Below are 13,185 nucleotides of genomic sequence, written 5' to 3'. Positions count from 1 at the left end.
TTTTTGTGATACATTATGATTATTTAAATCCTTATTAGTTATTATTATTAAAGGTATTATTAATAAAAGTATTAACATTTTTATTAAGAGAAATTTATATACATTTTTAATCAACGTAATTAATATTATTAATAAAAATATATTATTGTTACTATTTTGTGGAAAAACTACAGACATTTTTTACTTTTAAAACCTTCTGTAGCTTACAACGAGAAAGAAGAAACACAAACAAGATCTCTTTAACATCATTTTTTGAATGGAAAGCAATTGGAAACTTTTTTTTATGTGCATTTCACATATCTCTCTCTCTTGAGAAATTGGAACAAAAATCTCAAACAAATCTCCCATTAGAGTTTCAGAAAAGATCTCAACAATGTAACAAAGTGAGCTAAGATTTGTCAAATCTGCAATCAAAAGTCTATATTTTTGAACATCTCAATATGAACTCAAACATGTCTCATCAAATTTACCCAAATCCAGATTATTATACCTCTACAATCGATTTATTTTATATCTCCATACTCTTTACGTATTTGCACAATTGCCTCATTTGTTTCTAAGCTTTTTACTTTAACATTTAGTCATTTAGCAGACGCTTTTGTCCAAAGCGACTTACAGAGAGTTCAGGGAGCAATAAGCGATACGTCACGCAGGAGCAATAATACAATAGGTGCTAATACAAAGTTACTAGTTTCAACAAAAGCCAGACCACTACCTGTTGAGAGAAAGAGAGAGGGTTAAGGTCTTTGCACATACAGTCCGAAATTTTCGTATGCGTTTTTTCCTATTTGGCTCTCGTTTGTACGGTGTCTCTGAATTGTTAAAAAAGGCCACTCAAAATGCTTGACGGATGCGAAAAACGCAGAAAATCGAACCCGGTCCGAATTTTTTATGACGGACGGAAATATCGGAGGCAGTGTGTAAATGTGATTGACACAACGTGAGGTCGTATTTATCTTTTAACGTGCGGAAATTTCGGACGCAAATTTCGGACTCAATGTGCAATGGGTTTTAGTGTTAGTATTTTTTCTTCTCATTTGTCCGTCAAGAAGACATTTGTCTCTTTCAGAGCAACATCTGAGCGATAAAACTTTCCTCTGGGAGTTAAACACAGAAACCAAATTCATACAAATATAATGTTGATTACACTTGTTCTTGAGTGGATTAACATTCTGTGCTGTCAGCGTTTAACCCACATGCATTGGCGACCCAAAGGGTGATTGATATTAGTTTAGGGTCAGAAACCCTCTGGGGCCTGAGAGCGACCGATTCTCTGACTTCACCTTTACTCCATTCCCACAATTCAGCGCTCTCAGCGACCACTGCACTTAATGCATCCGCATCCACCAACGGCTGCCAACCTCAAACAGACCAGTGAGGAATTAGCTGTGCAGCAAAATCGAGGTCTTGCTCTTACACTAGGGACGGTGAGTCTGTGAGGCAATGCCATGAAATGCTTACCTCGCTTCCTGACTAAAAGTGTGAACCAAATACGTGACTACACAAACTGACGACCTATTACTCCACTATGTAGCGGCAACAAAATTCAAGATACACACCGGAATTGATTTTCGCAGCAGTTTACGAAGTCACATCATCGTATTTTATTAAACAAGCACGCCCTCGTCTCACACACAGACACACACCTGCTCCGTCAAGCGCTGTCAATGTGGTGTCAAATAAAAAAAGAATCCCGCCCTCCGCCACCGGAGCAGAGAAAGATGAAACAGTTAGCAGCTGTCTTCCATTAAAAATAGATTTACGGGCTCTGTGATTACACATATCGAGGGTTATTGCCCGAGCTTTTTGTCCCGTTTCTGCAAGGTCAGCGCAAAGCCCTCAGACAACGGCAGGATTTATCGGTTGAGGGGGCGACAGCTTGCGTTCCCTTTCATTTCCACCTGTAAGTGTGATGGCAGGCAATTTACAAGCCGGTGAGACTGTATTAGCGACAGATGAGGTGCTCTGGAGGATGATAGAAGCACGATATCCGTCCACCTTTCCCATTCCTCAAACCCACCCTTCAAAAAAGGTGACTCGTGGGACAGCGAATTCATCTTTGGGGATTTAAAAAATCCCTGGCGCTCCGTGTCAATTCTTTCTTTGCCGCAATAATTACAGCGGACAGATGAAACGGAGAGTGGAATTGAGGGTGAAAGGTGATGTACTGCGTCACCTCGACTTTGGATCTCTATGAGGGCCACCCGAGGCCAAGAGACGGTCGACGGCGCGGTTTAATTTAATTTTCAATTAGTATCTACAAAAGGACAACAAGGGTACCGGCGAACGGCGAGAATTCATTTAACCTTATGTGACGTAGCGCGTAGCGAACCTCCGAGGCCCTGCGTCGGTAATAACCTTTAAAATTCAGTCTGTAATTCAAAACAATTACAGGAGGTCTTGCGTCCACAGTGACCCTTTTAATTGTAAAATTAAACTGTCTGAGCATAAAATGAGAAAAACATTGGACTCTCACTATGCGACAATATCTCTCTTCCGACACCTAGTGCGCTGCCTACAGAGCCTAAATTTGAAAGAATCCAACATCATCCTTCTGAATAACTACTTTTGGCCAAATTTAAAGGGACGGTTCACCCACAAATGAAAATCCTGTCATCATTTACTCAACCTCATGTACTCATTACTTTTTTTCTTCCCCAGAACAAAAAAAGAAGATATTTGGAATAACGTTGGTAACCAAACAACACTGGCATCCATTGACTCCCATTGTATGGACACAAAACCACACATTTCTCAAAATATCTTCTTTTGGGTTTTACAAATAGAGTCAAATACAGGTTTTAACCAACATGAGGGTGAATAAATGACAGATTTTTTTGGGGAGGTGAACTATTGCTTTAAGGCAGCATCTCAGCTATCCGTCACAAATAACACAATCCCAGAATGCAATGCGATAAATATAGCTAAAATCATTATCGGACTACAAATGATGTCTAACACAATCAAATCATATTACATTCTCTCTGCAGTCTTTCAATGTGGGCACTGCTTGCCTACTAATGCCGAGCAGTGTTTAAAGCCAGCCGGAAAGCTTTACAATAGGATTAGGAGACATATAATAAAAGACGACATTGTGGCAATAAAGCAAAATGTTCATTTTGCTGAAATGCCAAAAAGATGCAAAGTGGTTGGAGAGCATAAGGGAAAAGAGACAATAGAGCCAGGAAGCCTATTTACATTCAACATCGTGGGATCTGATACGACAGCCCCAGCAAATCAGACTGGACTGCAAATACTTCAGTTACCACCACAAATATGTCCTGTGCTTTTCTATACAGAATACAATTTACTCATCCTCATTTCATTTCAAACCTGTATGACTTTCTGTCTTCTGCAGAATACAAAAGAATATATTTTGAAGAACGTCTGAAAGCAAACAACACTGACCCCATTGACCTCCACTGTATGGACACAAAACCACAGAGACATTTCTTAAAAAATCTGCTTTTGTGTTCGACACATAATATGAGTCATATACAGGTATGACATGAGGGTGAATAAATGATGACAGAATCAACGCAAGCAATAACGCATCACACCAATTTGGCGATGTGCCTTAATCCTTTACTAAATCAAAATATGTCCTTTACTCAACCTTGAAACAGAGAGAGAGCCCGACATGGCTAATCAGAATCGCTAATTTCAGGCTTTATATGGAGATGAGAGGCTAAAAGGTGCTAGCATAAAGCCACGCCAGCAGGCCCTGTCTTGCTTTGTGCTCAACAGCTGGAGAAAAGTCATTTCCCGGGAACATCGCGCACAGAAAAACCCAATTCAGGAAATGACTCTGGGGGACTGAAGAGACATCACGCTGCGTGCGGCAAAGACAAAGAACGGTTTCGCTGCAATGTCACGACACCAGCGGTGGGCGTTTTTGGCTCAGAACGAAAGCCTCGCGGTCTTATTTCCCAGCCATCTGTGAACGTGGAGAGCCGGAACAATAGATGAAAATACTTGCCAGTTTTTTTACTCAGAGTGGTGGCGGCTTTGTTGACCGGGGTCTTGCTTGGAGCTTCGGTATCCGGTGAGAGGTGAGTGGAGGTCGTTTTGGAAAGAGGGACGGAGGTTTTGCTGATGGGCCACACGGCGGGGGGCGCGGAAGAGGCGACGACAAGGGGCTTGATGATGGGAGGAGATGTGACCAAGTTTGCCGGAGCTGTGAAAGAGAGAAAGTGAGAAACTGATTGGTTGGGAATTGTTTTTACTTTCTGTTTGTTTGTAGTTGATTTAAAGGCTTGATTCCCATGATGCTCGTAAATAAAACATCCATGTTGGTATTGCAACCAAAGTTATTTCCGTTTTACATACTTCATTTCTAGCATTTTAACCCTTGTGTGGTGTTTGAATATATGGGACCCATTTACAGTGTTATTAAATACGTTAAATATTTAATTAATGATGGAATTAATTGTTTTTTCAACCTTAGACATTTATATTTATTCGAGCTCAACATGCGTTGTTGTTTCCAAAATAAAAGAGAATCTTTTTTTAAAGAGATTGCTTAAACCCCATCCTGTCCTCCCCTTTATTTTACCCCATTACAGTTATAAAAGCATTAAATGGTTAATAAGGACACTTGACTGGATTAGCATTGGCGCTAACAAATTAACACGCAAACAGGGACGTTTATTTTAACGTAACCTTTAATTTAACATATGCTACAACATTCATAATGCAAACGCGAACAGAATTTGAAACTTACCGCTTGAACTTGTTAACTTAAATCCGGATGCTTCCTCGTTTCACCACAAAACTCTGTTCGTTTTCTTCGTGATATGACTTGAATCTGAAGTATTTCTGTGCGCATCTCTTGTGGATCGGAGCCGTGCTTATCTGCTCATGACGACCGTGGTAAAGTTAGTTTGATGTTGGACATTCATTAGACATTCGGTTTCATACCAGTTAAGCCCTTTGCGCCTGTTATGTTTTGAGCCCAAACTAACTCAGATAGACATAATTATATGCCCTTTACGTTGCACAAGGTTTAATTTCTAGAAAAAAACGATATATAAATTAACCATGAAAATTGATTAAACTATTTAACTACGTTACATTAATCTATAAAACCAGTACTAAAATGTTCAGAAAAACATGCCTGTTATTGCACAAGGCTCCGTTTTTTGGAATTAGCATTTTATGTATTTTATATTAATTGTACAACTTTTAATGTATGTAATTACATAAATCCATTAAACGACAACAGCATTTGAGATAAAGGTATCAAACCAACTGTAACATATTCAGAGCATTATTCCCTATGATGCACAAGGCTTGTTTTTCTGATTATTAAACTGATATTTTTATATACGGTATACTGATTCCTTATTTTTTATATGTTTAACACACTGTACCTATTTAAATTCATTAAACTCTGACACCGTTACAGATAAAGGTATCAAACCAACTGTAACATATTCAGATCATTATTCCCTATGATGCACAAAATTTCAAAACAACCATAGTGCAATATAGATTCAAATATTCAGAATAATAATCAGGCAATAAAGGAAATATAATGCAATGTAAATAAAAAGCAAAAAAAAAATGTAAAAATAACTTTCCCCAGACATATATTCACTCTTGACAACAAATCCCACAATCCTTAGCACGGCCTCATTTAGCTTAATTATTGTCACCTGTGTCTTATTGCTTCTGTCTACATATGCCTGCTTGGTTTGTTCATTCATTCATTGCCAAGTTTTGTATGTGCTAAACTCTGAGCAGCCTCTTCATGGTACCTCTGTTGGATCCTGTGCCTGTGTTTGATACCTTTATCTGTAACGGTGTCAGAGTTTAATGAATTTAAATAGGTACAGTGTGTTAAACATATAAAAAATAAGCAATCAGTATACCGTATATAAAAATATCAGTTTAAAATCAGAAAAACAAGCCTTGTGCATCATAGGGAATAATGCTCTGAATATGTTACAGTTGGTTTGATACTTGTACCTCAAATGCTGTTGTCGTTTAATGGATTTATGTAATTACATACATTAAAAGTTGTACAATTATTATAAAATACATAAAATGCTAATTCCAAAAAACGGAGCCTTGTGCAATAACAGGCATGTTTTTCTGAACATTTTAGTACTGGTTTTATAGATTAATGTTACGTAGTTAAATAGTTTAATCAATTTTCATGGTTAATTTATATATCGTTTTTTTTCTAGAAATTAAGCCTTGTGCAACGTAAAGGGCATATAGTTATGTCTATCTGAGTTAGTTTGGGCTCAAAACATAACAGGCGCAAAGAGCTTAATTGGTATGAAACCGAATGTCTAATGAATGTCCAACATCAAACTAAGTACAACGGTCTCATAACGTCTTATTGCGTCTATAAAACGTTTCCGACTGACAACCTGTCAGACAGAGCATCGGTACCTGGTTGACCCGCTCCGTCGGTGGTACTGGGTCTTATGAAAATTAGGTACCGACATACTTTTGACTAATGGATGGATGGATGGATGGATGGATGCATAGATAGATACTGTATAGATAGATAGTCAGCTGGATGGATGGATATATGGATAGATACATAGATACTGTAGATGGATGGATGGATGCATGGATGGATACTGTATAGATAGATAGATAGATAGATAGATAGATAGATAGATAGATAGATAGATAGATAGATAGATAGATAGATAGATAGATAGATAGATAGATAGATAGATAGATAGATAGATAGATAGACAAAGATGGAGAGCTATCTTCCTGCCATCTGGATTGTATTTCTTGCCGCCAGAACTTCTGCCCGTCACAATCAAAGGCCAGCAGTGCATCAAGCTTCTGTTTGTCTGTTTGTGCCTAACATGCCGCAATCAGACAGATCGTGATTGTAATAGCTTATCCAGGCCAGATCTGCATGAAGAAGTCATTGAATCCCTGGAAACTGTGAACACAGGGCTTTCTGATGTTGAGTAAAGGTTTATAGCTTGCAGATTACTGTCAAGACAGTTGCAGAACATCTTGCCAAGGTGCAACGGAAGAAGGATGGAAAACACATCTGTGTGAAGCCGCACTTGAGTAAAAGTGCAGACAAAAACAAACAACATACAGGTTTTATATGACATGAAGGTAAATAACTTTTGGGCGAACTCTCCCTTTAAATGCTTTCATGCATTAACTGCATTCCATTCTCCTCACAAGTCAAAATTCATCGAGCTTCTTTTTTTTCCTGTGTCAACTCCGTGAGCATATTTCAAAGGGTAGCTCTCAAGCCGAGACCTTGATAAAATAAAACACCCCACGCTCCCTGAAGCAGACCCTGAATGGAACGCCAAAACTGTGTTGCTTTGGCCTCCACGTGTGAAGGCGAAACAAAAAGAAAAACTGCTTTGTTCCCGTTCGGATGTGCAACAAAGCAGAGGTCAAATTTTTGTTTGCAACTGGTTTTTAAGCTCTTGGCAAAAGGTTCTTTTCTTTCTCCAGATGTAAACGTGCTCTGAAAGGAAATGTTACTTTCACAGGAAACGTTCTTACCTTTGCAGGAGATCCCATTTCCTTCCAGGCCCCGAGGGCAGGGGCCGCACCTGAAGGAGCCGAGGACGTTCACACACGTAACGCTGGGAAAACACGGGGTTCCCTCGCATTCGTTCACATCCTCCTGACACGTCAAACCTGTGGTGGGCAGAAATCATTATAAACGTCATAACAGATGAAAAATGCTAATAAAAATGTAATAAATATTACATACGTAGGTATGTATATGTTTGTTGCATTAGCGTGTCTAAATAAAATAAAATAAAAAAACGTTATGAATGACAACAAAGTATTTGTTTATTATTTATCTGATAACTGAAATTCAAAGTTAAGCCTTTCAAGGAAAATTACACCTTTTCCCAATCTACCAAATGTTGCTTGCAAGCACACAAGCAATTTCAAGCAACCTAAAAAAATACATTTTGACATTTTGAAGCTTTAAAAAGTGCATCCATCGATCAAAAAACTGCTCCACACGGTTAGACATTATCGTTAATACAAAGATAAATTGTAATATAAATCCGACTGTATCCGTCTCCAAAAAGAAAATTACAACAGATATCGTGATAATATTGTTATTGTGAATTATTTTGCCTATGATGACAGTCTAGTCAAAACAGGATATCGTGACAACACTAATGTCTATGTCAGAAACGACCTCAAATTGTGTTGTTATATCATCTACCAGCAGGGGGTAGCAGAGAAAAACCACAGAACTACAGAACCAAAACTACCAAAACAAATCAAGTCATGTTAACGATTATTATAGGTTTAATAATAATACCTGTTCTAATGAAAGAATAGGACATAAAGGACATAAAACATTTATACTCAGCAAACGAAAAAATGCGTGGTCATGCCTGCGTGAGTTTCTGGCAGTTGCGATGCATGAGGTTACGACGATTATCTTGTCAAATTCAGCAAGCGTCTTATGATTTCATAGACATACATAGCTTATTTATGAGCGCACTCTTCTTCTGAAACAACGTGGAGAGGAAAGCTGTCGATTACATAAAACATCTTCGTGTGATATGCGTTAGTGATGCGACAGGTGATTCCTATTGTCGACATCACATCCGTAAAAGATTTGTCGATGTACTTGTTCGTGGACAGACATTATCTTTGGTGGCGAATATAGATTTAAAGGAGCCATTCTTTTGCTGTTTTTGAAGCTTTGATTATGTTTTTTGGGTGCTTAACAACGGATGTTCATGTTTCTAGTTTCAAAAAACACTTTATATTTCACATATTTCAAGTCTATTGTTCACCGATGTCCCTCTTCTAACAAAACGACTGGATTTCTTCCGGTCTATATAAAATCCCTCCTTCCGAAACGCTCTGATTGGTAAAGCTGACCAGGTCTGTCGTGATTGGTTCCCCGCTTAGAGCGTGTGTCTGAAGATGTCCCACCCACACCGTATCAGCGAGCTTACGCTTCTCAGGCTGTTGTGATTGGTCGGTCCCCCTCTCAGTGCACGTGTATTCATAAGCTTTGGCTTTTAGCAATAAACAGTAACAATGGCGTCAACTTCACTTCATCAGTTAAACACATGCGGATCGATCGAAGTGTAACGGAGGTCTGCTAGTGCATGTGCAAACGTCAATCTTTGTTAGAGAGCGGGATTTTTTTCCTACTATGGCGAGGGAAATGACACCGGACCGATTGGGTCAGACCGGTTATATTAATTAACAGTAATAACAGAAGCGTTAGTTTTGCCTTTTTATATTGGACCCGAGTTGGATAATAATACAAGCAGATTGACTAGGAGACATTTGCAAGTTATCTTAGAATGTGTGTATAGCTGAATTCTTATTACCAGCTGTAGGACTGATGAAAGTGAAAGTAATCTCTGATAACTAAGACACTACTCCAGCGGCTCTTCCTCGTTAAAGACAATATCTCGCTTGGCACTGAACTTTGAGCTTTATCGTTTTGCAGATAGGCCTATTATTTATGCTCTAACAGCAACATTACACACTAACTAAAGTTTGAAAATTGGCATCACGGGGAATGGCCGCTTTAAGGAAACATACAGAACCATCCATTTTGTTCTTAGGTACGCAACTGGGACATCCTGACATCCCATAATATCTGCACTGCACAAATCATCTAAATCTTAACTATACCTAAACTATACCTGTGAGTCCAGGTGGGCATTGGCATTCAAACCCGACGATCAGATCCACGCACACTCCAGCTCCACACGGGTCAGAAGCACATTCGTTCAGGTCCTCCTGGCACAAGTCGCCATGGAAACCCATAGGGCAAGCACACAGGTACTCGCCGCTGCCCGCAGGATGCTTGATGTCGGTGACGCATGTTCCTCCGTTCGCACACCCACAAGGGCGTACGTCGACCTGTAACCATGGAAACATGATATTAAAACGTAACGCCATAGGAAACAATTATTCGCTTTGAAAAGACGTATCAGCTGATTTCGTTTCAGAGCAAAAATTGTATTAAAAAATATATAAATATTTAATAACAATTTGACTTACAGTATGCACAGTAACCTGCAGTTTTAGGTTTCAAACAGAAATGGCGATAGAGAGGCATAGATAACCTATTGCATCGTTAAGTGTCCAAATATTTGTGGATATTATGCATAACAAACAATGCATTTTTAAACCATTTAAATTTTTTCTTTCAACTTTGGACCCAAAACCGATTCACAAATGCAGCCGGTTGTCGAGGCAGTCTGGATAATTACAGACAGCCTCTCTCGTCCTCAAACGCCTCTCTCAAACACAGACAGTCTTTAATAAGCGCTGTGAGGCAGGAAGCAGATGCTTGTTAGCCGTCTAGAGTCCACAGAGGAGATGGAGAGAATGTTTGTCTTTTCCTGCTCTCACACAGGACTCGGGAGAATCTCACCAGCCGAGTTCTGCTGTCTGTATTCAGTGATTAAAAATAGTGTGTACTGGAAACTAAGGTAGTCCTATCATGGTATTACTGTGGTAATATCGTGGTACTTTATGTGACCCTGTAAATTCATGCTAGATGATATCATATTCACGGCACTTAATTCATATACCATGTGTTTATGTGGAAAAATTTGAATGCAGAATAGTGCAAATAAAACCATTATGAAGGTAATGTTAAAAAAGCATGGTATTACTATAGTACCGTATTCAAAAAGCCTGGTATAACCACAACAATTTCTATCTGTGTTAGGCCACAAAAACAACAATTCTTAAATCCTTAAACGAAAATTTTATCTTTATTTGACCTCTTCCAATAATATTACCCTTATGGAAATTAACCACGGTTTTACTATAGTAAACACTTTTTTTTAGATTATATTTATTTTCTCTTTTGGTTTTATTTTGGTTCGTAGTAAAACCATAGTAACCACAAATTTACTATGGTCTCACCACAGTAACCATAGCTGGTTACCAACTGTGGTAATACAAATGGTAATCAGACACTTGAACTACAATAAAACCATGGTTACTTTTCCTTGTCTAATGATCGCTAATATTCAATCATTTTTTGCTTAAATATATATTATTAATCAAATAAACTTCTCTTTAAAGCATAACATGAAATGACATGAAAGCAAAAACATGCACAACTGACCGAAAATGACCTAACTACAGTAGTTTCCTATTCTCACGGAAATTCATTTTTCTCCTAAACAAAAAAATCTGTCAAAATCATCAAAATCTCTCACCTCCACAGTAAATCTGCTCTGTGCGTCACACTCATCAGACACCGCAAATTGAAAACTCTGTGTTTCTTCTGCGTGCACCCTCCAGATGAGGAGCCCGGCGGGCGAAACGGAGGCCCCGGGAGGCCCCGTCTCCAGTTGGAAGAGAAGGGCCGAGCCCTCTGGGTCTGTGGCTGTGAATTGATACACAAAGTTCTCCCCCGCAAAGGTCTGCAGTCTGGCCTGCGGCACGTGGAAGGTCGGCGGCCGATTAGCTGTGGAAACGAGAGGGGAATTGAAAGTGGGAAAAAAAGACTGCAGCTTACAACTTTTGGTCTTGGACGGAAAAACAAATCAATATATTTTTATATATAAATCTTTATTAGCCACAGAAACTTTGTTGGATGAATAGAGCAAAATATAACTTGACTATTATATAACGTGAACTATTTATTTAACAAAATCTCCCCCTGATTCTGAGATCATTTCGGATTTGTTGTTTTCGAAAGCAAAATGAGAAAAGTCTCACTTGGAACAAACTGGAAGGAAGGGAATATCAGCTTTTGTAATATCTAGAACGATGACACATATGGGATAAAATGTGATTTAGAGGATTTGGTGCTTTAGCATTTGACAGTTATTTCCTCCTTATTTCTTGCCAAACTTGACAAACAAAACAGCAACATGGAGCTGGAATCCATCTTAGGTGACATGCAATTATCCACAACAAAAACCTACAAAACTAAACCAGGCCCCGTCTTCGAATGTGAATGCTTTCTGCAAAATATGTCACTCGTATTCAAAATTTCATTCGCAACCAGCATGACGTATAGAGGCTTGCGTGCGTCGAGCTGCGAAAGGTGGAATAACAATCAAATGAGTCCATAAATCTGTTCTCCTATCATCTATGAACACAAGTGTGGTTCCCACAGTTGAAACACAACAAACAGTAACAATTTGCATTCACAAACTTAAAACAGAATAAAGCGATACGCAGCACACAGAATCTATTCTCACACATACAAGAAACAAATAAAAACAAAAGGAATCATTCTACAAAACGGTGGCGTAGGCCCACCCAGTCAGAGCCAAGAAAATTATTTTTAATATTATTTTTTAACCTTAATTCTAAATTTTAATTGTATAAATTAAATGAAAACATTTTAATTGTTTGTTTATTAATAATATCCAAATATTATTAAGAATGTGCTCACGTGACGTCAGTTACGTTACGGCAGTTACGCAGCGCGCCAATATGGCTGTCTGTAGATTCTCTTTCAACGATCAAACACGGCTAAACAAACAGCTATCCATGTGGCAATTTTTCAAAAAGCCACGTCTTTATAAAGAAGCTGAAGAAACGCACACTGAGGCACCTGGAAATGAAGGTGAAGTGCTAATGGCAGCATTTGTGCTTCGGCCTTCACTGATATTCTCACTCAGCCGGCTTCCGAATTAGTAAATCAAATTTGTCCACCTCCAGATCTGTCCGTGATAGAAGAACAGAACATATCCGATTACCATACTTGATGGAAAGTCACGCTCCTTCAGTTCTTATTGGTATATATACAGTATAACCACAATAAGTGGTCTTATTTGCAACCCACAATTTTACAGGCCCACCTATCATCTACTTTCTGTATCCGCCTTTGTTTCGGAGTCAGTTTCTAAAAGAAGACTAAACATATTTTATTAGACAAAATAAAACAAATAATATGTATGATAGTGATTGGGCGGAATGTGACATGTTGACGTATATAAATAGTAAATATAATATCTGCTATCAATATTAAAACTGCAGTCGTAACTTTTGCCTCTCTATCGCCATCTCTGTTTGAAACATATATTGCAGGTTACTATACGTATCTCTTTACGTTTTCTTCAAATCATGCCAAGTAACCACAAAATCGTTGTCAAAAACTCTACTTATAAATCAAGGTAAAAAGATCATTTTTTTGTACTTGCTCAAAAACCGAGTTTTATTGAAAAAAGTTACGATTTGCTGCTTTAAATGATAGTAAAACTTTCC

The 13,185-nt window shown here is 38.4% G+C and overlaps 1 protein-coding gene across 1 annotated transcript in view; it reads right to left on the bottom strand.

The window, feature by feature from the left end:
- si:ch211-246m6.5 (von Willebrand factor D and EGF domain-containing protein) overlaps positions 1–13,185 on the bottom strand; it is a 53,967-nt gene that overhangs the window by 9,449 nt on the left and 31,333 nt on the right. The window contains exons 17-20 of the mRNA XM_057326437.1: positions 11,181–11,431; positions 9,645–9,864; positions 7,507–7,644; positions 3,980–4,177 (exon numbers count right to left, since the gene is read on the bottom strand). Coding sequence (XP_057182420.1) covers positions 3,980–4,177; positions 7,507–7,644; positions 9,645–9,864; positions 11,181–11,431 — 807 coding nt within the window. The remainder of the gene's footprint in view (positions 1–3,979; positions 4,178–7,506; positions 7,645–9,644; positions 9,865–11,180; positions 11,432–13,185) is intronic.

The sequence above is a fragment of the Triplophysa rosa genome, linkage group LG25, assembly GCF_024868665.1.
Source record: "Triplophysa rosa linkage group LG25, Trosa_1v2, whole genome shotgun sequence".
Lineage (NCBI taxonomy): Eukaryota > Metazoa > Chordata > Actinopteri > Cypriniformes > Nemacheilidae > Triplophysa > Triplophysa rosa.
This window is presented reverse-complemented; position numbering and strand designations above follow the sequence as displayed.